General features: G+C 45.0%; 4 protein-coding genes across 4 annotated transcripts; 1 reads left to right on the forward strand and 3 right to left on the reverse strand.

Annotated features, from left to right (window-relative positions):
- Positions 1–1,637: 1,637 nt before the first annotated feature.
- On the forward strand, positions 1,638–3,489 carry LOC133157558 (uncharacterized). Its single transcript, XM_061284186.1, has 2 exons — positions 1,638–1,980; positions 2,414–3,489. The coding sequence occupies exons 1-2, from the start codon at positions 1,795–1,797 to the stop codon at positions 3,464–3,466; spliced, it is 1,239 nt and encodes a 412-aa protein (XP_061140170.1). The 5' UTR covers positions 1,638–1,794; the 3' UTR covers positions 3,467–3,489.
- Positions 3,490–7,111: 3,622 nt separating this feature from the next.
- Positions 7,112–15,820, reverse strand: LOC133157216 (ornithine decarboxylase antizyme 2-like). The gene is given in 6 exon segments (XM_061283589.1): positions 7,112–8,623; positions 8,803–8,888; positions 9,087–9,259; positions 10,009–10,092; positions 10,094–10,160; positions 15,607–15,820. Coding segments are annotated over 6 exon segments (564 nt in total). The 5' UTR covers positions 15,627–15,820; the 3' UTR covers positions 7,112–8,489.
- A 4,286-nt stretch (positions 15,821–20,106) lies between these two features.
- On the reverse strand, positions 20,107–22,815 carry ppib (peptidylprolyl isomerase B (cyclophilin B)). Its single transcript, XM_061282867.1, has 5 exons — positions 22,572–22,815; positions 21,118–21,231; positions 20,952–21,045; positions 20,680–20,864; positions 20,107–20,446 (listed from the first exon to the last, which is right to left on the reverse strand). The coding sequence occupies exons 1-5, from the start codon at positions 22,704–22,706 to the stop codon at positions 20,324–20,326; spliced, it is 651 nt and encodes a 216-aa protein (XP_061138851.1). The 5' UTR covers positions 22,707–22,815; the 3' UTR covers positions 20,107–20,323.
- Positions 22,816–23,405: 590 nt separating this feature from the next.
- pdia3 (protein disulfide isomerase family A, member 3) lies at positions 23,406–27,573 on the reverse strand. Its single transcript, XM_061282866.1, has 13 exons — positions 27,263–27,573; positions 26,157–26,235; positions 25,957–26,074; positions 25,730–25,837; positions 25,450–25,579; positions 25,237–25,353; positions 25,006–25,131; positions 24,762–24,944; positions 24,586–24,694; positions 24,363–24,491; positions 24,203–24,282; positions 24,061–24,118; positions 23,406–23,949 (listed from the first exon to the last, which is right to left on the reverse strand). Exons 1-13 carry the CDS (start codon positions 27,394–27,396, stop codon positions 23,839–23,841), a joined length of 1,482 nt encoding a protein of 493 aa, XP_061138850.1. The 5' UTR covers positions 27,397–27,573; the 3' UTR covers positions 23,406–23,838.
- Positions 27,574–27,782: the final 209 nt, after the last annotated feature.

Consider the following 27,782-nt stretch of genomic DNA (forward strand, 5'->3'; position numbering starts at 1 on the left):
TGACCGCTCACTTACGAGGGAAATTGGATAGATAGAGAGACAGAGAGATAGCGAGATTTGACAGACTCCATCAGTACCCAAAACCTTAAATTAAGGCCACTTGCCTGACCCCAATACCTGGTATATTTGTACTCCCTCATCCCTAACTTATATACATAAATATGAAAATATAACTCACTCCCAAATCACTGCTTGCTCATATTAGTCGAATTAACATTTTTATATTATTTTTATGTGACATTGTCATAAAACAAATCATTTTACATTGTTACATATTCCACGAAGACTTCAAAAACTAATTTCGCCTACAAATGATTTGACATTTGCTATGACGCTTGACTCACATCCGATAGTCAAGGTAAGGTCGCCTTTGTGTGGTTAAAATGTGTATTACACATAACCCGTTTGGTTGAGTCGCGTAAACTAGTCAGCAATTTGTTTAATAAACCAACAGGACTACACCTGACACCTGCACAAATGTTGATGGGTAGAGTCCTGCGCAGCACACTTCCATGTTCCAGTGCTGTGCTGAAACAGTCAGCCCCACAGCATGTTCTCGAAAGAATACAGGACTTGCAGTTCCGGCAAAAGCAACACTACGAGCAGCGTGCAAAGCTACTGCCAGTGCTGACCCCAGGAGACACAGTACACATGCAGACGCAACGCGGCTGGGAGCCAGTGGTTGTCATCAGGCAGCGAGATGAACCACGCTCCTACACTGTACAGACACCGGCAGGGAGGTCACGCAGGAGGAACAGGCGACATCTGAGAAAGAGACACCCAAGCCTGTTCCAAACTCTCACCCTGATAAACATACTCAGGCTACTGCAACAGTGGACTCACCACCACTGGAACCGGTACCACGCAACCCTTGTCCTGTGCCTGTGGACAGCATGCTCACATGCTATACCAGGAGTGGCAGAGCAGTTAGGCGCCCTGCCAGGTACACTGAATGACAAAGTGATGTTGTTACTCAGTGTTAAGAAAGAAAGGGATGGAGAAAATAAAGTGTGGATGTTTTGTGTTTATCGTGAAGTGTTATAAAATGTTATCGGTTCGAAGAGAAAGAAAAAAAGATTGTTGAAAGCCATTTGGTTTATTGAAACATGACTTGTTTGTAATTGATAGATGCATGCCGAAATTATGATCAATGTTGATACCAAAGAGTTAAGGTAACTGATACTAGATAAGCTACTTCTCAGTTGGAAAAGAGGAATGTGGTAGATTGGATCGAGCACTCGGTGCTCGACTGTGTGGGTCTGTCTGTATTGGGAGTCTGTGACGTCATGACTGTGCAGGCAGTAAAGATCGGCTCGTACTCGCAAGGATGCATCCTTGCCTCCGTGTGTTATTGTTGAAACAACCAATAATCAACCCACGGTTAGTGACAACACTACAACAGTGTATCAGAGCGTAAAGCCACAACAAACCGCAGCTAAAGTTGTGATTCAAAATTCGCAAAAAGTATTTACAGTAGTATATATATATAGTATAGTATAACTATTTTAAAATTGCAATTTTGAGTACGAGCGGTACAAAGCTTGTGTACACTGACCAAATTTGAATAGTGTCTACAAAAAGTGATATTAGAATTAGAACAGTTTGTTAAACAGCATACAAAATATACTTTTTTATTATAACAACAATAATGCTCACTGTAACATTACATTCGACGCTATTTCTGCATATGGATTGTGTTTAGGCGGGAAACAGACGCGTGTATAAACACTATGACGTCGCAATCACGCGACGCGGTTGTCAAGCCCGTGACGATCAAGTAAACAAACGACAACAATGGAGAACATCCAGTCGATGGTGTTCTTTCTGCTTGGCATGTGGCTCTTTATCACGAGGAGAAGGCAAGCTTTGTTCGAGAGGAGATTGCAGGCTGCGCGGAGGAACACTGCGGAGAAAATGAGGAGAGTTTGGGAATTGTTGGAGGACCACCCCTTTCCGAGACGAAGACGGCGACACCAGATTGTGAGAATTTTTGGGGGGATAAATCAGCAACGATTGTGACTTTTTTCGGCACGATGGTCCAGTATACAAAAAATAGCTGATATAAGATAGAATAAGATACTTGAAAATAGATCTTTAAACTGTCAGGAAAATGGTCAACAAACCAAGCTTTTTGAAAAGCCAACAACCACTATTGGAGCTAAGAAACCCATTTTTATGGCAAAGAAAGAATTGGTTTGGTGAACTACCTCCACCACGAGTCAATGAATGATATTAGTAAAGAAACAGCAATACATTAATCCGGCAAAAGTCATAAATAGGGTCAGTCAAAAACAACATGTTACATGAACGTGTTGTGACTACTAACAATCTCCACCAGCATCTCTTTGCAGACATAGTACTACTACTACTATTTCTCCTTTGATAACCAAACCCAACGCGATGTGCTTTCCAGATGCTTCAATTGCTGCTCAAGCGCCGGCGCCGTCCAAGCACCTGGGTGGTGCACCACTCCAACATTTGGTGGGACCAGATCGTCCCAGGCTTCACGCGCGCAGAGTGGGTGCGCCACTTCCGCATGTCCAAGGCGACCTTCCTGGACATCTGCTCCAAGCTGCGGCCGGCCATGGAGAAACGCGACACCAACTTCCGCGTGTGTGTGCCGCTCAAGAAGCGAGTGGCCGTCGCTCTGTGGAAGCTGGCCACCAACAGCGAGTACCGAAGTATTGGCCACCTTTTCGGCGTCAGCAAGACCACTGTGTGCAGCTGCCTGCGCGAGTTCTGCTCGGCTGCCTGCGCGCTGCTGCTGCCATGCCACATTCGCTTTCCCGACCGGGAGATGCTCGCCGGAACGGCGGCCGACATCGAGGCAAGGTGGGGGCTTCCCCGATGCGTCGGCGCCATCGACGGCTCCCACATCCCCATCATCGCGCCGCAGGAGAAGCACCAGGATTTCATCAACGCCAGGGGCTGGCATTCCATCATCCTGCAAGGCGTGGTGGATGGCAAGGGGCTCTTTTGGAGCGCGTGCGCCGGCATGGCAGGAGGTCTGCGCCACGCCCGAGCACTCAGGGAGTCTCCGTTGTGGGAAACAGCCGAGCAAGGGTGCTTGGAACCCGGCTACTACATCCTGGGAGACTCGCCTTATCCGTTAAAGAGGTGGCTGTTGAAGGCATTCCGGCAGGACGGTTCGCTGATGCCAGAGCAGCGCGCGTTCAACGAGAGCGTGCGCTGCGCCAGAACCACAGTGCGCACAGCATTTTCCAGACTCAAAGGTAGGTGGCGCTGTCTGACCAAGACGAATGACAGCGACATCCAGGTGGTCAAGTCCATGGTGTTGACCTGCTGCGCCCTGCATAATATATGCGAGAGACAAGGAGAGGAATACAGGGACCGTTGGGACACTCCCACTGTGACGACAATGCAGGATGCGAATGACAAAGAGGAAGAGGAAGGTGGACATGTACGAGACGATGTGGTGAGATTTTTAAGGGATGTAACAACTTGAAATAAACTTTTATTTTGTATTAATGTTGCCTTTTGTCATTTGTAGAGTTGCAAGGATTTAAAAAACTTTTGCCAATTAGTCAGGGATGCTCTGGTGAGGTTTTTAAGCAATACTTTGTGTGGTGTGGTGATGAGCGGATACACATACAGTGCCTTGCGAAAGTATTCGGCCCCCTTGAACCTTTCACCATTTCGCGACATTTCAGGCTTCAAACATAAAGATATAAAAGTTTAATTTTTTTTGTCAAGAATCAACAACAAGTGGGACCCAATCGTGAAGTGGAACAAAATTAATTTGCTAATTTAAACTTTTTTAACAAATAAGAAACTGAAAAGTGGGGCGTGTAATATTATTCGGCCCTCTTGGGCTAATACTTTGTAGCGCCACCTTTTGCTGCAATTACAGCTGCAAGTCGCTTGGGGTATGTCTCTATCAGTTTTGCACATCGAGAGACTGGAATTCTTTCCCATTCTTCCTTGCAAAACAGCTCGAGCTCAGTGAGGTTGGATGGAGAGCGTTTGTGAACAGCAGTCTTCAGCTCTTTCCACAGATTCTCGATTGGATTCAGGTCTGGACTTTGACTTGGCCATTCTAACACCTGGATACTTCTATTTGTGAACCATTCCATTGTAAATTTGGCTTTATGTTTTGGATCATTGTCCTGTTGGAAGATAAATCTCCGTCCCAGTCTCAGGTCTTTTGCGGACTCCAACAGGTTTTCTTCCAGAATGGTCCTGTATTTGGCTCCATCCATCTTCCCATCAATTTTAAAGTTAAAGTCCCAATGATCGTCACACACACATCTGGGTGTGGTGAAATTTGTCCTCTGCATTTAACCCATCCCCATGTGATTTTAATCCATCCCCTGGGGGAGAGGGGAGCAGTGAGCAGCAGCGGTGCCGCGCTCGGGAATTAGTTGGTGATCTAACCCCCCAATTCAAACCCTTAATGCTGAGTGCCAAGCAGGGAGGCAATGGGTCCCATTTTTAAAGTCTTTGGTATGACCCGGCCAGGGTTTGAAACCACAACCTTCCAGTCTTAGGGCTGACACTCTACCAGTAGGCCACTGAGTTAGCCATCTTCCCTGTCCCTGCTGAATAAAAGCAGGCCCAAACCATGATGCTGCCACCACCATGTTTGACAGTGGGGATGGTGTGTTCAGGGTGATGAGCTGTGTTGCTTTTACGCCAAACATATCTTTTGCATTGTGGCCAAAAAGAATCGATTTTGGTTTCATCTGACCAGAGCACCTTCTGCCACATGTTTGGTGTGTCTCCCAGGTGGCTTGTGGCAAACTTTAAACGAGACTTTTTATGGCTATCTTTGAGAAATGGCTTTCTTCTTGCCACTCTTCCATAAAGGCCAGATTTGTGCAGTGCACGACTGATTGTTGTCCTATGGACAGACACTCCCACCTCAGCTGTAGTTATCTGCAGTTCATCCAGAGTGATCATTGGCCTCTTGGCTGCATCTCTGATCAGTGTTCTCCTTGTTTGAGATGAAAGTTTGGAGGGACGGCCGGGTCTTGATAGATTTGCAGTGGTCTGATACTCCTTCCATTTCAATATAATTGCTTGCACAGTGCTCCTTGAGATGTTTAAAGCTTGGGAAATCTTTTTGCATCCAAAACCAGCTTTAAACTTCTCCACAACAGTATCTCGGACCTGCCTGGTGTGTTCCTTTGTCTTCATGGTTCTCTCTGCGCTTTAAACAGAACCCTGAGACTATCAAAGAGCAGGTGCATTTATACGGAGACTTGATTACACACAGGTGCATTCTATTTATCATCATCAGTCATTTAGGATAACATTGGATCATTCAAAGATCCTCACTGAACTTCTGGAGTGAGTTTGCTGCACTGAAAGTAAAGGGGCCGAATAATATTGCACGCCCCACTTTTCAGTTTTTTATTTGTTAAAAAAGTTTAAGTTATCCAATAAATTTCGTTCCACTTCACGATTGTGTCCCACTTGTTGATTCTTGACAAAAAATTAAAATGTTATATCTTTATGTTTGAAGCCTGAAATGTCGCGAAATGTTGAAAGGATCAAGGGGGCCGAATACTTCCGCAAGGCATTGTACGTGAGGTTAAAGGTGAAGCCGCAGGTCCAAGAATGTGCCACAGGAGGGCGCTGCTGCATAAGCGTTGCTGCAAACTCGGGTCACTTGTCCACTGGCGCTTACCTGGCAGACTTGAATAATATTGGTAATTTGGGAAAAATATGATCACGTAGAAGCATGTGTGTGAGCACATTTTAAATCATTACTAAAATCACCTGAATGGCCTTGATCTTAAAAGTATACACGCAAACATTTAAATGGCTCTTTAGTAAATCAAACTGCTATAAAAAGATGTGGAAATTCTTGGTGGTTCACGATGAGGGAGAGCACTGGTGGCCGCATGTGACCTGTGCATTTGCAGCGTTATTTTCCGAGCGGACCACGAGAAGGTGCGACATTAGAGTGTTGTTACAAGAGATTAAAAGCTCAAAGTGTGTCACGGCCTCAAAGTGCAGCAGATGGCCTTCACGCATCCTGCATGGATTGTGTAACACATACTTGAGCTGTTATGAAATAACCAAGAGCACACACTGGTCTTCCCTTTTCTTCATTTGTATTCAAAGAAGTATTTTGTGATTTCCGTTGAATTAGCACACAAACAAATATTCACCCTTGTCCTTGTCGTTAAGGTCATGGGCAAATTCCACCCATCAAGACGAATAGAATGTCAACATATTCACACTTTGACCACATTTTTTCCTGCAATTGAATGGCCATTGTTGTGCTGTTGTGCGCACCTTGGCCACCTGGGGGCAGTATAAGGACATGCATACTCAGAGGTCATGACTGCCCAGGAATGGGTGTTCAGTTCACAGATAAAGAATAAATGCCTTCAGCAAACACATTTGACCTGGCCATTGCGTAACATCACTTTGCCTTAAAAAAACTGGTTACTTTCACAGTATTTTACGCACCCGAGCGCTTGTCACCTCTGAACCAATTCTGTGCCGCTTAAACTGACTCTGCTTTGTACCTCTCAAAAGTCTAGTGTCTCGATGCCTCAGCGCGTGGCCTTTAAAAGCAAGGCGCTAAGAATAAGGCTTTTATTTCAAAGTGCTTGATGTAAACCAGTGCTTCTCAATTATTTTCTGTTACGCCCCCCCCAGCAAGAAGAAAACTATTCGCGCCCCCCCTCCCCACCGTGACTATCCTAACTTGTCTTGTAAGTCGTAAAATGTTGCACTGTCGCAAACGTGACAGAAGTAACAATGAGAGCGCCACTGCCCCCTGCTGTAGTAAACGCGCAATTACACTTTATTCTAGTACTGCCAAAAAAAAGCCTGTTCCCCAGGGTCACACGCGCCCCCCCAGGAATAGCACCGCGCCCCCCCAAGGGGGGCGCGCCCCACTATTTGAGAAGCACTGATGTAAACCGAGCGCTTTCCGAGAAAGGCCGCGGTCATCCGTCGTCCTCCCTTGTGAGCTGACTTTACATAAATGTCTGATTGAGATTAAGGTCGGGAGAGGACGATGCCGTCATGGGCATTAACTAAGTGACACAAATCCAATCACTACAATACAGATAAAAAAAATATGACCACAATTCAATGAGGTTGGGACATGACATAAAAAATAAGACCGTACAACGATGTGCAAGTTTAATTGAAAACAAGATATTGAAAAAATGTTAATAAATGTCCTGACAATACATTAATAGTAGTCATTCTAGAGCTACAATATTAAAAGAATATTAAATGATAAATGGAGCAACTCACTACTTTTTCCCGGTAACTTTTTTACTGACTGCTTTTTTTTTTTTCTTCTCTGTGATAACAGCAGACACGGCAATACATTTTTAAAGCCTTTTTATTTGGTTTTTTTTCTTTACAATTATTTTCCCCACCACAAGTGACAAGCTTATCCACAGTGTGGACTGTCCAACAATGGAAGCAAACTGTCACCGGGAAACAAAACAATAAATACCTCAACTATGCCAATCTTAAGAAATATATACACATAGAAAATAGAACTTGAGAGAAACTGCATAATATTGATTAGACCGGGAAGAAACAAAAGTTGCCCCGCCCCCCAAGCCAAGATCAAAGTTTCTTTGGCATCGAGTTCAAAGTGCTACATCAAAAAAATATTACATACGTACGCATCTGCGACGTTACAGCTGATTGCATATGATGGTAACACCCCGAAGTGCTTTATTTTTTCTGTTTTGCACACGGAACTGACGTTGGGGCTGAAAATCAGGAACACGGTCCTCCATAAGACTTAAAAGGCGAAGTCCGTTCATGAGGCACAAACGGGTCGGGAAGACGGATGGGGCCACAAAGATGTAATCAGGTCTTACTTGCAAGTAGACCGACAAATGTTTTCTGCGAGCACCTCGACGATGTCAACAAAAAATACATTGAAGTTTTCAATGTGGATAAATTAAGACTGGCCAATGACTTAGTGGAGTCAAAAGAGTGGCGCGACAATAGCCAAACACGACATTGTAACAGTTTCATTGGCTCACACAATCCTTTATTGATGTCGACCATCTGATGACTTCTCGGATATTGACCCCTGACCTTTGACGTTGATAAATCGAAGTGGCCAACAAATTCAAATGAACCAGAATGACTGACGCGTTACGGAATTTTTTAAGTACTTGTAAAGAAAAAAATAAATAAAAGGTTGGTTGAAACTCACATCCCTCTTGATGAAGCGGAGCGGAGGGCGACGTAATGTTTTGTCCCAACGTGGCTGTCACAAAGTTGTCCCAAAGTTACTTTGAAAACAACGCGATGTGATGGCGGGTGTTAACAAATCTTCAAAAAGTTGTTTTTGACGCTCTGTCATTGATGGTGTCAAGAAAAAGGAAGCAGGAAGGGGGGGTCAGGTAACAGCTGGCATGTGACAACTAGCTTTCAAGGAAATTGATTCGCAGTCTTACAGGGGGAAAGAAAAAGAGCCTTGATCCTTAAGGTATTAGGAAATGGCAGGTGGGGGAGGGGCTGTCAAGGTGGGCTCACTCCTCGTCCGAGCTGCTGGCGACGTCCAGAGAGTAAAGCATGAAGGCCAAGTCGGGGCGGGCCGGAACCGAGGGGTTCCCAGGCTTCACCACCTCGAAGCCCATGTAGTGGAACGTCTTGACAATGGACACTGGCAGTGAAAAACAACACTTTGAGTTTCATGGAAATCTATCAGTGATTATTTTTTGGGGGTTGGAATGTCTTATTTTTATTTCTTCATTTTTTTTGCTGCCAAGTGTCCAATTGGTGGCCGAGCCAACAATTGTAACAAGCTTGTTACGGTGCACAGAATCAAAAAATAAATCTTACGTCGATCCTCTCGCACTTTGCAGAACCACAGGAAGACAGAGTTCACCTTCAGCTTCTCCTCTGCAAATTCCAGCAAAGCGGTGAGCCTGAAAACACAAATCCATCAGTGGATGGCGGACGAGGGGTGAGGGGAGGGGGTGAGCAACACCGATGACGCAGTCTTCTCCTTTTACATAAGAGCTGCGAGCGCTTTATATAATATTGCGGTGGCGCAGCCGACGTCCGATTGCCCGTGGCGGATGTGCATGTGCTCACAAACGTTTGACAGCAAGCGCGTGCCTCACCCTTCTTTGCTCCCCTCGGCCAGCGGCCCGGCAGGAATCTCCAGGAAGAGGCTACCTTCTGACAACACCGTATCCCAAGAGGCCGAGCGGCGCTCGCTCAGCTGGTAGCGGAAGTGCAGCGGCGAGGGGTTCCCCTTCACCTTCGCTGCCTGCGTCACCGTCAACTTGTCATCCTGCGGGCGTAAGCAGCGCCTCCCGTCAGACGAGGCTCGCGGCAGAGTCGCTCGCTAGGCAACTAAAGTGCTAGCTGCTGTGCTAGGTGATTGCGAACTGTTGCTGCTGTTTTGGTTAGCAACACAGTTCATATGGGCACAGCAACAATTAACAGTCACTGGACGTGTTGAGTTAGTGGAAAAATATTCACAGCTGAGTGCAAAACTGCATTCAGATGATGCCTTTTTTTGTGTGTCTTTCAAGATGACGGTGATGAAGCCAATAAGCTCCATGTGAAGGACAATGAGTTGGTTATGGCTGGTTACCCCGGCGGGCGGAGTCACATGTGCGGCCTACGACACACGCCTGCTAATAACAGCAGCTTGTGTTTGATTATGCCTGAAATTGATGAAATTTAGCTTGAATGATTCAAGTCAAGCACAAAATTGTGTGCAGATGAAGATAAGAGAACATTACGATGTCCTCAACCCTCAAAAAAAAAAAAATGACAGAAAGTCCAATTGTTTTATTTGTACAATTTTTAATTGGAGAAAAGTCACAGTGTCATTTTGTGAACGCATGTGTGGCTTCTTAAGAAAACTCATTTTGGTGTCCAGTGAAACAAAATTTGAAGGACACAAACTTAAAAAAAAAACACACACACACACACAACTGCCCTCACATTTATAACGAAAATGATTTTTATATTTCTACATTTCATTACAAGGTAAACAAAAAAAAGCGTATGAAATGTTTGACTCTCGCTCACCTTATGTAGAAGCACATCGTCAAGAGCGTGATCCCTGAAAGTCCCTCGCCCACCCGGGATCTTCAGCTGTGGGTGAGGGGCATCAGGAGCACCACTGAGGCCCTGGGGGAGGAGGAACGGAGCCTGGAAGCCGCAAGCCCAATAACCACGAACTGCACAGAAAGAACACGCCAGTGAGTTGCGTTTGGGGAAACACGTATGCTTGTTTAGTTTTTCCTTTATGAGTGGATGGGCGGCGGTTTCCTGAATTGAAAAGAATCTGTCCATTTGATACAATATCTGACTTTCTTTTTCCTAAACCTTTTAATTGTTCTCCCAGTGTATGCAAAAAGTGTGGCAGCAAGCGGACAAGGAAATGATAAAGAAACAATGAAACGAAAATGTCAAAGGCGAATGTGTGACAAGACGGCCCATTTGATCTTTGTGCGAGCGTCCCATTCAAACATCTTTGACACTTGCAACCAGGGCTGTGGACTCTGTTCGGACTCGGGGACTCTGACTCGGTCGGACTCGGTCATTTTTGCCGGACTCGGACTCAGTGCTGATTTTGACCGAGTCCACCGAGTCCGACAATAAAAAAAAAAAAGAGGCAAGACTCAGCCAGAGAGTGTCACGTTACAGTCAGCGCGGTAGGAGTTGTAAGAAGCAGATTACAACTCCACCAAACTCGCCGTAATGACCCGTGATATATGTTATATCCTTACTATTTTCCAGGTTCTTAGATAGCAAGAATAGGTCGGACAACGACGTGAATGATAACTGCTTTAGTCCTTATTCACAGGGCGTACCACAACAACACAGAATGCGCCCATCCCACTTCCGGGGTTTTTCTACTACGGAATTTGAGTTAGCCCAAAATACACAACATCTCTTCCCCTCTTACAATGAACGTGCTATATGCACCTATAACTTGACATCTTCAAGATCTATCAATAACTACCATTAAACAAATATCATATATGGTCCAGACAATTATGACAATAATATTCCCATGAAACCTTAATTTTGGGTGCGTTTGGACTACGTCAAATTATACCGAATTATAGCGAAAAACCGATGTCGTACGGCGTCAGCGTGAGTTCTTGCTGACTCAGCACTATGTTGTTTTCAATAAAAACATGAAGAACTCACGTTTGCCTCAGTCAATTTTAATTTTTATAAAGGATTATTCTCATTTGATGTCTTTAAATTCATCCGCGTTCTGCCATTGAAGCGGGGTGCATTCAAAAACCAGTCGTACAGACGGAAACGTTTTGTGATCAAATCTTTCATAACGAGAATGATTTGAGTGAATTGATTTGAATGAATCATTGAGACAAAATTTCAGTTCTGAAGGCTCCTTTTGTCCCAAGCAAAGTGACAGATGGTGGGGAGGGGGGATAAAAATTGTAAAATCAATTCACTCAAATCATTTTTCTTAAATGAACACGTTTGACATTGCTATCGTGTCAGCTTTTAATTATATTGCGCTGTCATGTTTTATTAAATTAATAAATGCAACAATATTAATTTGCTTTGAAAATACCTGAGTAATAAAATAAAATGGATGGATGGATGAATGATGATCACAATTAAGTAGAAAGTCTCCTTTGTAATATATACTCCTTGTAGCCTGTACCCAAAAAGAGGAGTTTCTTTGCATCGAGGTTTATGCAAAGAGCTCACGTAATTATATTGTTGCGTTTTGGTGAAGTGAATGAGTGTTCCGTCTGTACGACTGGTCTTTGAATGCACCCCGCTTCAATGGCAGAACGCGGATGGCATCAAATGAGAATAATCCTTTATAAAAATTAAAATTGACTGACGCAAACGTGAGTTCATGTTTTTATTGAAAACAACATAGTGCTGACGCCGTACGACATGGGTTTTTCGCTTTCCAAATAAGAGGTCGTCACTAATTATTTGTATTTAGATAAATGTCTATGCTATAATGGTGTAATTAATGATTATTAAAACTTGAAAGTATCTGTTTATTGTATTCGTTTATATGTTTAATAAAGACAAAGCCATCACAAAACGTTTGTAATTATTTAGATTTTGATCTAAATTAGCCTTGAATTAAAGACTAAGCAGTCACATGAATTAACAGAAAAAATGGACAGCCGGACGCGGACTCATGGCCAAGAGGCCGGACTCTGACTCGGTGCAAAAATCCGACCGAGTCCACAGCCCTGCTTGCAACTGTGTGCCACGTTTCCACAAGTAAGTAAGTCCATTCAGTTCACTTCATTTTGTTAAAAAATTAAATTAAAAATAAAATAAATATATGAATGAAGAAATAAAAATCAAGCTCGACCTTGGATAGTAACAAAAAAGCGCATTCCCCAAAAAAATGGCAAGTAGTTCCGCCCCCTGACAATGAACGGGATGCTGGGTGACAACGGGTTGCGAAAGAAAATTGCGAAAGAGCCAAAAAGCCGTGCTTTGACATCAGCACAATTCCAGACAGAAACTATAACAAATTTTGGCCTCAACTTGAAATTCAGGTCTGGTCAGTTGAATACATATCGCTATGCAGACGACATCAGTGATTAGAGGCGGAGCTTCCCAACCAGCACATGATGGATGGCATGACAAGACGCCTCTGCAAATAGCCCCCCGGGGGGTTTCTGCCAGCGCTCCGCTTGACTTGCCGCGGCCTTAGGTGACACGAGACAGACTCGTTCGTGTCCAAGCGGGTCAGGCAGGGGAGCCGGCGACCCAATTGCGAAGCCATCCAACCAAACTTTGTTTGCTAGCAAATGTTGACATACACGTCACATGCGGCATATTAGTTTTTCTGCCCATGACGACCAGCGCAGCTCCCATTCTGGCCTGACTCTGTGTAAAAAAAAAAAAGTGAAAAGCGCCGGACCAGCACTTGCCATCGCAAGTCACGATAAGAATCACGGGAGGAGAGACAGACGGGCAGGACACAGATGGAGGAAACGATTAAGACTCAGCTGCCACCGAGAGCTCCTTGTCTTTTTTTTTTTTTTTTTCCTCCATTGCGCTGCCAGAACCCAATGGACGCAACAGCTTGTTGTGAAAAGTGACACTGACATTTCAACCGGACCCCCCTCCCCGAACAAAATAGTCGCCCAGGTCAACCTAAAAGCAGAATCTAGGTTATGTTTTGAAGAACGTCAAGCAACGCTGGTGACGAAGACATTCAGAGAGGTTGGGAAGCGTTGCCCTTCCTGGCGCCGCTTGGACCAGAATCGGACGATTGGTTTGAAAGGAAAACAAGGGAAGGGATGAACGTTGAGGTGTTTGGAAGACGGCCAAGAGACACGCGGGGAACAAAACATCCCTGGCTGGAGAAGAGGGGAAACCCTTCCAACGGCACAATGGGAGAGAGGGGAGGCGAGTGGAAGTCGGACGCTGTGCCGTCGAAGGCGAGGATGCCGCCTTTCGACTCAATTGCATTTCGGCAAATCTGCATTTGAAGAAAATTGGACCAACAAGTTGAAAAATCATCTTGCGCACAAGCCAAGTGTCAAATAGCTTGATTATTTTTTTCTTGTGCATTTCTGAGCACATCTGGCTTTTTGTGAGCAATTTCCATGGCAGCTTCTCCAACGCCAACTGTCAATGTTTGACTTAAGCAACTTTGGCCGTGTTGAAAGCGCAGATAAGAAAAAGCTTGATCGCGTCGCGAGTGCCCACTATCCTGAACCCTGAACGCTAGTCAAATAACCAAAAGTAGCCCAAAACAACAAAACATTGACTTTGGACCAGCAGCCCGTGCGGCTTTTTCTCTGGCGGCCTAAATGTCTTCTACACATTGACGCAAAGTGAATCAAGTCAAAACAAGGCTTGGCCCCACCCACCTCAAAGTCATCCGCCGACATTCTTTTTGCTTTCAGTCTAATCTGAAACTACTAGACTCCACACATCAAGCAAGACAGTAAAAACAAAAGCGTGTGCGCGACATGGCAGGGCGTGTCTGAAAGCACCGCGGTGGCCAGCCAGCGAATTACAAAACAAAAAACAGCACAAAAGCTTGAAACTTTATAAGAATGTCTTTGAAGGACCATAAGGTGAGTTTGTTTGTCAACAAACAGGCCATTGCAAAAAAAAAAAAACATTTAGCCATCAAAAGCCTTCTCAAAACGAACGGAAAAAGACTCGGTAAACTCCTCTGTGTGTCTCGAGAGACAACAACTGATTTGAATCAGAAAATCAGTTTGGATTCAAAGGATGTACAGCATCGAATCCTAAACGCTTCACTTTGAAATTGACTCAAATGATGATTTATTGGCGCAAGAGACTGGCGCACTGACAAGTTCACAAGAACGTCATTAATTCATCCTTCTTCAAACTCAGCCGTACCATAATGGATTCGGAATTCCATCATATCAAACCGGATCCAATGATTCCAAAGCGCTCCACAATCGTATCAAGCCGCTTTGAAAATGGTTGGCAGCCAAAGCGTTAACCTCTACATGGATAGGCCGAGTTAGGACGTTGGCATCTGGCCCAGAAGCACTTCACATCTAGTGCGACGCATTCAAGCTCGGCCCAAGCGAGGCCTCAAGCCAAAGCCGGCACGCTCGGCGGACGGAAATTCTGAGCGCCGCGGCGCATAACAAGACGCTTCGGCGTGGAGCCCGTGACTACGCTTATACATCCGGACCATTGAGGGTCAAGCAAAAAACCAAAACAGTTTTGCCCACCTGGCATTTCCAAAAAATATTTGCCTCGAGTCGCTTATGCAGAACACTACGATGCAACCGCAGCATTCAATCAATGACAACGTTTGCGTCTAATTACAACTGGCACTCAACATTTCAAAGCCAAGCCAAAGAAGACAATTACAATTTGCACCATTGTGCTTGAGGGAAAAAATGCCAACCAGCCGCAATCATAAAAGTGAATATAAAACAAACTGAAGCATTTCACCAAACCACAAAAGCAATTAAAGTCTTGATGCTGACAAATAGCAAAGGCAGGCAACGTGACAATTAAATTGGGGAATTATACAACTTGTTGTTTTGAATTATGATGAGTTTTGTCTTTTGATTATTTTTACTTGACTTTGATCCCATCTCATTTTAATACTGCACCATTCATTTGGAATCACTCAAACTTTACAGTATCATGATGACGATACAACGGATTTGGAGGAGCAAGCTTTTCCCCATTCATGGCCTTTGTGAAGTATTTTTTTCAGCCACAATTGATTTTCCAGTACGAAAACTATGCAACTTAATCCAACATGGAAGAGTATATTTACACAACAGACCATTCGCCAGTTCTGTTGATTTGCATTACACTACATTGGAATTGCAATTTGGGTGACTTATATTCTCCATGTTTGTTAAGGCCAAAGGTCATCACTGTATTAAATCATATGTTCAAAGAATAAAGAGTGTCGTGCATGTGAAGGGAAAAGGGCTTCACGGAGACACGATGGAACATTCCTGGTACTCAACATGAAGAGGAAGTCCCGACATGTTTCCAAACATACAGCAAGCATGTCGTCAGTCTAGGTTTGTTTTTAAGTTGTTTTTTTTTTTCTAGGAGGCGCGGGGGTCGCCTTCCCATCACCGGAGAAAAGCTTTGCCTCGGAATTCGGTCAAAGTGACATTATTATTAACACGAGTCACTTCCTACCTTTCGTCTGCGTTCAACATGACAGCCTCGACGACAGCTTTTTACGGTCTTTGTTTTTTTGAAAGAATAAAAAAGTTTTATGGGGAGCAAAAAGGTTAGGCATAAAAACTCTGCGTTCGACGAACTCCAACGAGTTTTATCCGGGTGCTTCGGCTTTGTTTTGATCAAGGTGGAAGGAAATCAGCTACGGCCAACAAACTGCTGGGAGAGCGCTTGCGCTATTTAAAGAAGACGCCGCGGTGCATTGTGGGTGGCTCCGCCCCCTCCCAAGCCTCATCACGCCATCTCATAAACAAAAGGCTGAAAACTTCAAACACTATTAAAAAGTTGTTTTTACATTTAATAAAATATAATATTATAATAAAACTTTAGTGCATTTTCTTTCTTCATTAATGAACAGATTCTGTTGATAAAACTGTCCATTCTGATAATAAAATATTTTTTTCTCATTCTTATGGGATTATTCATAATTAATCGTTTCCATCTTCTTCTATCTTCTTCTGTCTCACCAACCACCTGCACAAAGGCGTAGCCAGGATTTTTTCCAGTAGGGGCGCGCGCCCACAGGAAAAAAAATCGAACATCACCCACTCCGTTCGCTGATCGCTAAAACAACATCCGGGTCCGGGAGGCAAACGGTGAATGGATAACATCGCGCACATAGAATAGCGCAAGCACATTCGCGCAAGACCGAAAGAAAAAAAACAGCATGAAAATGAAGAATCGGAAAAGCTCGATCTTTTTCAACCGGGGCGCAGGGAGTCCTAACCGGGGCGCAGTCCCGGCTCGCCCTGGCTTGGCTACGCCACTGCACCTGCATGTCCTCCCTTAACTTCTTTTTGGCCTAATACGTACTTGCATTCATCACATACTATAGAGTATTTTTCTTCTTGCTGTGAGTTCACTTTGCCCGAGGGACTGACCTACATCTCCGCAGCTTTTTTCCACCCTAAATCTTTGCACTTCGGGATTAGTTTACCATCTGATAAAGGTGTTGCGTCTACAAACACTCGACTAGTTTTATTTAGCAACATCTGCAGCTTTGAAGTTAGATCATCGTCTGGTTTTCTATTTTGAAACGTTATGCCATCATGGGACGATACACATCCTCAAGATGAGAACAGAATCCCATTTCAGCTCGAGAAGTCCTCTTTGAAATTGTCCAGGGGCCCAAACAAGTGAACATAGCAGCGGCGTTATGTAAGGTAGAATGGAAAAGAGTGCTTGTGCCAAGCAGATTACCCGATCAGTAATAAGATAGCGGGCCGGGCTACTTGATCATGGCACGTTAGCTGCTTGCCTGACGAAGACGACAAGCGTGGCGGAGCGGGGGGGGGGGGGGCTTGGTTGGGCGGATTTCAGTTACTCAACAATATTACAGAGCCCCTCCCCCATTTAGTATTTTAGTTTCTATTTTATTACTGGTTTATTGAACCCCCTCAGCATAATGATTGGCAACACCGAGTGAGGCCAAAGTCTCTAATAATGTCAGGAAATGTTGGCCCAGTAACCTCATTTGCGCTGGATTTTGGTCATTAACATGACACTGGATGATTGTTTTCTCGTCACAAGCTCAAAGCACGAGGGATCAAAATAAACAGAGAGGCCCACTGGAAAGCTGTCAACAATCAATTTGGAGTTGCTGCAATATTGTTGGTGATGGTTCAGCTGCAGGGCCGCCATCAAATGCTTCAATTGTTAACCTAAAGGGGTCAGAATACAATACAAATATTCAAGTAAAATTTTCCTATTCTATATCTATTTTGTAAGCGAGACACATTAGCTCCAAGCGTTAATGACAAAGGCCCAAAGACGCAAAGGCACAGGACGTAACGTGAACTTTGTTTACTCAATTGTGTACGCGGTACACAATATGCACATGGACATTTGAGCTTTGCATTCTGAAACAAAACAGATTGTTGATCACACGAGTTTCCCAGAAAATAAATAGTGCTTCTCCGTGAGGTCACGTGACCCTCCCGTGATGTTCTCGCTATCGGTTCTTTTGTTTTCAAGTACCGGGTCAGCGGTGTTGCTCTCAAACGACGACAAGAAAGACGAGATACGAAGTCACTTGCCGGAGGGAGATGAGCAGCTAATCTGTTAGCGTCTTGCACATTTTGTCTGCGGGAGTGGCAACGGAGCTGCTCTTTCCAAAACGGTCTCGCCCTTTAGCACTTTTGCCTTACGTAAGAGTTCCAATTCAACCGTCCAGAAAAGTCAAAGGTGACACAAGTACTCGCACTCTGTACTTAACATTAGTAGAACGTAAAGAATTAAACAGTTTGATGATTAAGTGATCGTTCTGGTATGCATAACTCGGCCACCGGGGGCAGTGCAACACACAGGTACAAACAAAGAAGACTCACAAATATTTGAAGTACTGACACCGGCGACATTCGTTAGCCCATTCGTGTCATTTTGCATAATTTGTTACCATTAAGCTAAGTGGATTTTATCTGAGGCAAAGCTATGCAGTTGTTTTCAAATACCAACATGTAGTTTGTTTTGTTCGCAGGAAATATTCAATCGCTCATCAGCATGCTTGAGTGATGTTTTTTCACATTGACACAAATGTGCAGCACGGATTAATGTTAAAAAAAGATAAGGATTAAAAAAATGTTGTGGCTGTCTTCCAGTAACAAACTCCATCTGGCAGATGAATAAGGAGAAATGTTCTCCTGGCACAAACACGTGAAGGACACGTGTGGCGGGGGGCTGATTAAGTCTGCCCAATGGTGAGACGAAAGGCAGCGTCCTCCATGTTGTGTGCTTCAAAGTAATTTACTGAGGGACTACAGTGGGTGATTTATTGATGAGAATAGGAAGGAATAAAAAAAAAAAAAAAAGCAAGTCATGTTCTTCAATTATTCAACCACAAGCCATTACTGCTGGCGTGTGGCCACTGAATACAGTGCGGAAGCTGGGCAAGGTCAAAGGTCACAATGGTGACAAAGGATTTGAAATTATTTTTAATACCACAACATGGTCTCTGTACAACACACAAGAACTTAGCATGAAGCCTTCAGCCAAAAAAACTGGGTCGTTTGGCGTAAAAGTGCATTTGAGAGCGGAAGCGGACGACATTTCCCGCCTTATTGTGGAAATTTGTGACCTCAAAGTCCGCACGAGCGTGTGAGAAAAGCTTCGCTGGTTCCCACGCAAGACAATGGCCCGACCCAGCGGGAGCAAACTGAAATTAGCCGTCGCTAATGCTAAGGAAGGCCGGCAGATCGTGGGAACCGCCCCAAGGCTCCTTCCAGGGAAAAAAGTGAGCGAGTGCCCGGCGAAGGAGGCCGAGAGGAAGCGTGAGAACAATGACGAAACGGCGCGGCCGCCGAGGCCTTTGGAGTAAAAGCGCGCTTTGCCAAAGTCATTGACAAAACAAGGCCCGGTTCCCACGCTGACCTTTCCCACGCTGCTCCGCCCTGAGTATTGTACATTTCTATTCTCTTGTCAGGTCGTTTTCCTGCAACTGATTGTCTTAGCTTATCTTTGTGGACGTGACCACTTTTTTCTTTTGCTACTCCAGAAACGCCTTTCAACAAGTGCATAAAGCTGCTTGAGCGACGACAGCACAGGTGAACAACCATGTCATTTGTAAGGACAGAATGTTCCAAAGAGAATTTGCGTGGCTAAGCGTAAATGACAGGTTGAGTCGGCAAGCGGTGCGTCGTGCCGGGATGCGGCGGCGGTGCTGGTTTGCAGTGATTCTCTGCAATGTTCCCTTTAATCTACGTGACAAAGGCTCGCGCGCAAAGCTATGTCAGATATGTCCGGCCCGCGCAGTGCGGGCCGCTAGGTGAACAACAACACAGTTTCAGCGCACAATCCTCCCAATCGCCGCAGTCTAAACAAGCGAGGCTTTGAGAGATTCCCGGGAATTCTTTCCATATTTTTTCCACGTCCCGGTGAGTCATTGGATGCCTGACTGAATTTGGCCAAAACACCGTAGCGCACTTCCTGGCACAATGGCTGCAAAAGCCATCAGAAGAATTTAGGCCAGCGGCAGCGACTTTAGTTGCGATTTACAATCTGTTTTCTGATTTTCATGAGAACAAATGAGATGGTCACGGCTCATCATTAAGCTGCAGCAAGATTTGTCACAGAGGATAAAGAATACATGCATGAGACTGTTATATAGGCAGATCTGACATGTGAGATGGGAAATGAGACAAAGACAGGATACTGAGGCACACACTTGACAGATTTGTTTCCACTAGTGGATGCTTTGATTGTTACTAATAAGTTAACCAAACTGTCACAATAAAAATGTTTATATGAAGACAGGAGAGCTTAGAATGCTAATGCGGCGGGCATGTGTGTGTGTAACAGAATTTACAGCATTCTGCAAGCTGCAAACTAGCAGGTTGCAATAATTATGCCTAAATACTACCTCCTGGTGGCTGCATCGGAAACCGGACATTGCAAAGCTATTCGTAGGACAATGACTCCCCCCAGGTGGTCATCGAGAAAATTACACAAGAAAATTCACAGAAATTTAATTAACAAAACCTCAAAGCTTTATTTGAAGGATTTCCTTCTTTTCCCCAAAAAAAATTCAAAGGGGGAAAAAAAAAAAAAAAAAGATTGACCAGTGCACCTTGGAATGCTTGATGGTGTGGCCGGACCTCTGGCAGCGGCAATGGCGGTCCTTCGAGGGCCCAACAAGCGCCCGTCTCCTCCACCACGCGATCAAATCCCCTGACGGTTCCTCTTACTCTTTGCCGATGGCGTAGGGCTCGTCCACTTTGATGACGCCGCAATCTTTGATGACCACGTCTTTCAGGGGCTTGTCGCGACTGTCCGTCTTTGTGTTCTCGATTTTTTTCACAACGTCCTAAATGACAACAACAATGAATAAACGTTTCACATCAAATTGCTCAGATCATTGTTTCATTCATTGAGTCTCAAAGATAACTGAGGAAGACTTTTACAAAGTCACGTGACATTCTGCCGTCATGGGTTCACTAGCAGCCCAATTAAAATGGATATTTGACGTCTTTAGCCGTCGATGGCGGGAAATGAAGAAAAAAAAAAAAAAAAAAGAACTGGGTAAGAAGAAAAGCTCACCATTCCCTCCAGCACTTTTCCGAAGACGACGTGTTTGCCGTCGAGCCAGGTGGTCTTGACGGTGGTGATGAAGAACTGCGAACCGTTGGTGTCCTTGCCTGCGTTGGCCATGCTGAGCCAGCCGGGGCCGTGATGCTTCAGCTTGAAGTTCTCGTCAGCGAAGCGGTCGCCGTAAATGCTCTTGCCTTGGCACAAGAAGACAACACGCGTGGATGACTAGCGTGCGCCACCGCAGCCACCGTTAGGGCGAGGCCGGCCGGCCAGCGTCTTACCTCCCGTTCCATCTCCCTTGGTAAAGTCTCCTCCCTGGATCATGAAATTCGAAATGACGCGATGGAATTTGCTGCCCTTGTAGCCAAAGCCTTTCTGCAAAACGGTTGATAAAATAAAACAAATAAGTCTCCCCTCTGATGATTTCATGGTACGGCAGCTTTTTACCTCTCCTGTTGCCAAGGCCACAAAGTTGTCAACCGTCTTGGGGACTGTCTTGCCAAACACCCCGATGACGATCCTTCCGGCATCCTCCTCTCCGATTTGCATATCAAAGTACACCTGAAATTCAAAATATTATTATATAAGCAATCACACAAAAGATTCTTTAAGGCTAGCACCACGTTGTCATACAACATTCCGTGCTCAAAGTTACAGTGGCGGTCCCGAAGAGCAAAGGGACTACACATACGCCTGCCGGGTGTGTGTTCGAGACAATACCTCGGAGGTTCATAATCATGACTAAATTTCATTGGCCCTTCCGTAGGATTTAATATGTGTGCCAAGCTCGCGGACTTTGGGAGATAAAATTAAATGGTGACCTCGCTTCAACAGAAAAACACAGACTTGGGTCCTGGGCGTAAAAACGTGCCAGTCTAGTCTAGCGTGTTTGGAGCGCATGTTGCACTCACATGAAGCAGCCTCGCCCCTGATAATTTGGTGACACAAAATAATCTGTGGTCCACATAAAAACGGCGCACCGTCATTTTCCTGCCAGGGCAATGGACTGAATTTTGTAGAGGTGCGATGCCTGACTGGGCATTTCCACCGCGCCTTCCAGTACTTGCTTTTGTGCTTATCAAGGTGACAAAAAGCAAAAATATTAATTGTTTTGCCAGACATGTTTCTTTTAGCTCTTTTTTTTTTTTTTTTTTTAATCAGAAACCACTGGTGAAATCAACTAACTGATGACTAAAGAACAGATGTAGCTTGGGGGGGGAAAAAAAACTTTAGTAAGGTGCAATGTCCTCCGGATAAGCGGAAGAAGGCAGAGGATGGATGGATGGAGCAGTGCTTAAATTGTCACAAATTTTTGGTGAGAGGTTTTAAAGATCAGTCAAATGGCTTTAACGGCTGGCAGTGAATAAATTGCAAAAATGCCAACTTTTTTAACGTAAAAATTATTCTGCATTCTGTTAAGTTTTATCTTCTAATAAACTCACAGCATCACACCTATGGCCAAGTGTCCCCTCAAAGAACTGGTTGGAATTGTTTTCTATTCTGATCATGGGATAGGAGATGGGTTTGAAATGTTCCAGATTAAAACAAAGGCGTGTGTGTAGGTGTGTGCGCGTGCGTCTGCTACATCGCTAGCACTGGCTAGCGAAAAATCCTAAAATTGACAGAATGGAAAAAAAAACCTCCGGTACAAAAATCAATGTACTGTAAAGGAATTAGACGATAAATTCAATAATACAAGCGGTTTAGCAATCAGGCGCGTGTTCTAAATTTTTCAAATGGAGCCTGTTTGCCATGCGCAAACATCAGATTGATGTTTGCTGGAGGCGAGCGAGTTGGTCTGGGAATGACGTGGCTTCGCAAATTGTTAGCATTAGCTCCGATGTAGCATTCCACCACTCCTTTTATTTCAGTCGTTCTTTGTCGCGCTGGAGCGAACTCACTTTAGCGGTTACTTTGGGGCCCTTCTTCTTCTCGTCCGCCGACGAGCCACTGGGAAAGGCGAGAAAAACCACCGAGCCCACGATGATCGTGGCAGCTAAGATGAACTTCATCCTTCTCTCGAAGAGTCTAAGCATCAACGAAAAACAGAGCGTCCAGACAGTGAAGCGCAACCCTGGTAGCTTTATATTCTGAGAGTGCAGGCCGGGAAAGGGGTACGATATCCGGGGTGGGGACTGCGTCGGGGAGGCCACTCACTTTTCCCAATTGCAGCTGCGCGTGATGAAGAAGCGACGCGCAGCGCTCTGATTGGTTAATTCTTCAGCCAATTGGATGCAGACGCGTGAGCAGCGTTTTAAAGAGTTTCACGCGTCCAAAGCAGTGATATTTTCTATTACTTCAAACGGAATATTTATATTTAATAGGATATTTAAACATTTACATATCACAGTTGAGATTTTACATTTTTGGTACATGTCTAGAATAAAGAGAAACCTTGGTGGCACTAAACTAATCACTCATTTTATTTAGTTATAATTTATTAGTTATTGTTTGTGCCTTCTTGCTTTTATTTTGTGTCGTCTATTTGTATGTTTATCGTGTACTGTGTCTCGTCACCGTGGGATGGAGGAAACGGAATCTCGGCTTCTTTGTGTGTCTGACATATGAAGGGATTGACAATAAAGCTGACTTTGAACTTTTGAACTTTAAAAAAAAAAAAAAAAAAAAAAGCTATTAATTTATGCACTAGATAGCATAATTGTAAATATTCACTTGGCGTTGATTCGGTAGCAATCTTCCAGAAAAACATGCTTCGGTAGTGGCGCTTTGACAAATTTTGATTTTGTGGGCCTTTTTATTTCACAATCCTTCCAAATGTACAAAAACAGACAACCAAAAAGAAGGCATTCACAATTAACGCCCCCCCCCGTGACAACAAATGAAACACAAACAAGAGTGATGTCGGCTGCCGCGCAGCTCAAGTGCATCACCAGCTCGAGGTGCAGAGTAGACTTGAAACAAAACAAAAAAAATTCCTAAATTTGAAAAAGTGGTCCCCTCTTTATTCCAAAGAAACAGCCCCACTTCTTCCACAGTATGGGTAGGGGACCCCGCCAACTTGGCTTCAGAGCATTTTGTAGTTCACTAAGACAGTGGAATATAATTTACGCCTCTCCTGTCGATTCCCCTAAACAATTAAAAAAAAAAAATCTCTAACTTGCAGCGAGGATGTCGTGTTCCCACTTTGGGATTTTTTTTCTTTTATGTTTATAGGTCGCCTTCGTTAATCCTCTTCTTTTTGGGCTCCTCCTGCACGATCACGGGGTTGGACGCTTCCCTCTTCAGGAAGGCAATAAAGTCGCTGACCTCACGGCCTCCCTGCAACGCCACGACACATCATGAGCACTCGCCCGATTCCCACATTTCTTTTCAGTGAGCGACTTGAACATTTCCATCCTGATGCGATTTGGTGTAGTCTGCAATACGCACCTCGTATTTCTTTGGTTGCATCTTACTACCAGCTGGCGCAAAGTAGATTGTTGGGAATCTAAGATCACAAAAGTTTTATGTCATGCTACAAAGTTGTTTTTGCGCTTTTTATTTACGTTCTGGAATTTTGCCCGTGACTCACCCGCTGACTTCATAAGGCGACGGCACGTCATTGGCTGTGGCGTCCATCTTGGCGATGACCAGGTTGGGATCGTCGGCGAGCTGAATGAGACACCAGGTGGCGCTTTAGAATCGCGTGTCAACTGTAACCGGGTTTGAGTCGAGTTGTTGCGTGTGACAACCTTCTCTGCCAGCTCCGTGTATTTGGGCTCCAGGCTCTTGCAGTGACCGCACCACGGAGCGTAGAACTCGATAAGCGCGTCTTTGCTGTCGTCGTTCGCGATGGCGTCAAAGTTCTCGGCCACCAAAATCTAAAAACGCGCGTTGGTGAGCATGTGAAAGCGGCGCTCATATCGACCGAGGGGGGGGAGTGGGGAAGGGGGGGCTGTCAGCTTTCAGGGTCACCTTGACGGGTCCGTCGTTGTTCTCTGGGATGGGCTCGGACTTCAGGTAGCGCTTCAGTTTGCCGTCAAAGTAGTCCCGCAGGAAGCTCTCTAGAGCTTTTCCGTCGCGTCTGTTTTGGACACCCGACGGGAAATAAGCACAACTCATCGACGTATGCCGGGTCCAACTTGACTTACGTGAACTCCTCGGTCATGACATATTTGTCTCCGCCAGCAGTGCGCATGGCCACCACGGGGACCTCTCCTTGGGCCCCGTCCAGGCCGAACTCCGACAAGTCGTGGCTGAACGACTGCTTGCTGGCCACGGCGAAACGGAGCTCCTTGCCCTGGTCCAAAAAGCTCTTGGCCACCTTCATCACCCTGCGGACACAGCAAGGAGGCTCACCGTGACGGTCAACCTTGGAAAATGAGATTTAAGTACCTGTTCCTCCAGTAGTTGGAGCCTTTTGGATTTTTGTCATAATCCACATCATAGTAGGCCACCAGCAGGTCTTTCCCCCTCAACTGATCTTTGTTGTCATCAGTCATGTGCGGGCAGATGCCAAAGCTGAATGAAGGACATCACATTGTGAGCGCTTAGCAGTTTTAGGGTGAAGTCCAACATTTGTGCTTGCGGAAAAAAAATAAAAGTCATTTCTGACAAAGTACATACACGCTGTCCTTGATAAATGTTTTGATTGTGTTTTTGGTGCATTTCTCTCCGCTGAATTTGACTGAGCTGTCTTCAAATTTATTGCTGAGTCGGGGCGGGCGGAACAGGATGACTCCTCTGAGAAAGACAGACAGACAGAGTGGTGACAGTGTCAGTGACAGACATTGGTGTGATGAGCGTCAAGTGGGGTGAAAAAGGCGGGTGGGCGCTCACTCTCCGTCCACGCCTTGGCTCTTGAGGAGTGCCTCCACGCTGGTGTGGGCGAAGCGGTAGTTCTCCCTCAGGTCCTTGGCGGCATTCTGGAATTCCGTGTATGCTGGGCTACTGTTGTCGGCAAAGAAGCCTGGAGGGGAGCGGGAAGAACGGCAAACCCAGAGAATGAGATGGCTTACAACTTTCACTGTTGGTTAACATGTCATGGTTTGTTTTTTTTCCTGTTGAGAGCAAAATTGTGCTCGCCAACAGTTTGCCGGTGTTTAAGGGGTGGACTCACCAACAACGCTGGCGTCTTTGTCTGCAATGAACTTATCAAAATCCGCCTCAGTAGTGAGCTCCACAGAGGCAGGGCCGGCCTGCTTCTTCAGGAAACTCACAATCCCATCTAGGAGATACAGGAAAAAAAAAGTCTAAGAATAAAAAAAAAAAAAATGCTCAGAGCCTCACAGTCCAGTCTGTTGGTGAGCAATGCAGTTCGCCTTGGTAGTTGCTGTAAAATCGCACCTGCAGATCTGGGGCCATCATAGGGCCCCGAGACTTCTCCGCTCCTGAAGATCTTCAGGGTTGGGTAGCCGTTGACTCCGAATTTGCTGCAAGTACTACTGTGAGCTGTGCAGTCAACCTAGGCAGAAAAAAATATCAAGTGTTAAACAGACCACAAGAGTTTGAATAAAAGTTATATAAGCAATGGTCCTGTCAGGTACCTTGGCCAGAGGGACGATGCCTTTGAGACGCGTGGCCGCTGCCTCGTACTCGGGGGCGAGGCGTTTGCAATGACCACACCTAGAAAGGACAGAGGAGACATTAGAACTAATCTGCTCTCTGCTTGGTAAATAAGACTGAGCAAAGTGTTTGCTTGCCTGGAAATGTTTATAAAGCCAGATCATATACATGCAGGAACGCAAGGCAAGATTTCAAGGTACTGGGTGAGGTACCTTACTCAAGGCCAGACAACACACCAAGAAATTGTCATTTTTACATTTGTCTGACCCTATGGTTCAGTTCATAGTCCCTTCAGATGAGCTCTTGCTGCCGTTTTTCTTTTGACATACTTTTAGTACTTTTTTAAAATGATGGTCTTAAACAGTACAGTAAACAGTAATACTTGACCATTCGACTTTTATGGCCTAACACTGAATTGTTTTTACCACCTTAAAATTAACAAGTTGGTCGCTTTATGCATTATACTTTTTTTTTCTATGTGGTTTTAAGTTCTTGTGACGTTTCTTTGAAAATAAAACAACAAAAACATTTTGTTTCGCTTTTAAAAACCTTTCAAGTTCCGGTTCTGAGAAACACGTCACAATTTGTATGAGCCAATAAGAGGCAGCCACCCAAACTTCACCGTCCAATCGAACCATTACAACAGCGAGCAGTCACGCCTCCAACTTCCTAGTGCATGCGAAACGGTGCTTAAAAGTACAAAAACAACGTGGAAACTGCCCTCAAACAATCACGTGAACGTCATATAAAAAAATATGGTTCCGCTTATGTGAACTATTATATACGTAAATCCTTTATTTGGGTACATGGTTTTATTGCAGTGTGACTTTCGTCTCTTGTTAGCCTGCCAGCATGCCAACACTTCATCACGAGCCCTTTTTCTTAACCATAAAAAATTTAACTCCCTGGAACACAAACGTAAAGTGAATATGTGCATTAAAACAGGCATTGTTAGAAACCTTGCAGGCAAGCTGCACATTGGGTCAATTTAGACGTTTAACGCGAAAAACAAGCTAGCGTCGCCATTAAGTTTACTAACGGTTCACTCTTTCTCGTGAATGTGGGGGTCGGTCTTTACAATTCTCACCAAGGCGCATAGAATTCCACGAGGATGAGATCCAGATTCTGAATGCCGCTGTCAAAGTCGTCGTCGGTGAATTCGAGCACGTCGCTGGCTCGGGAGAACCCGGCAAGCGCGGCCAGGAAGATAAGCATCAGCATCGCACTCGGCTCAACAAGTCTTCCGAACTGGATTGCAAATAACACCGTGAAAGGGGAGCGAGGGGGAAGAAGACGAATTTCTTGGGGTGATGGTTCGCTCGGGCTGCGGACCGAAAGAAAAAGACGGAGGAGGCAGGGAAGATGCTGAAACAGGCCTCGTCGCCGCTCCTTATCACACTGTGGCAGCCCGCCGTTGGTCGGGTGGTTGTGTCACTCACCAGTGTCAGCCAATCGGAGGGCAGCACACCGGCTCTTCGTCGAGAGGCAACCAATCGGAGAGCGATTTCATCGCACGCCTAAGTCAGTATGACGAGCGTTCACTGGAAGACCTTTAACCACGGATAGCGCGTATTAGCAACGATGTGCCAACATAGTGGCCATGTTGG

The sequence above is a fragment of the Syngnathus typhle genome, linkage group LG7 (genome assembly GCF_033458585.1).
Source record: "Syngnathus typhle isolate RoL2023-S1 ecotype Sweden linkage group LG7, RoL_Styp_1.0, whole genome shotgun sequence".
In the NCBI taxonomy this organism is placed as follows: Eukaryota; Metazoa; Chordata; class Actinopteri; order Syngnathiformes; family Syngnathidae; genus Syngnathus; species Syngnathus typhle.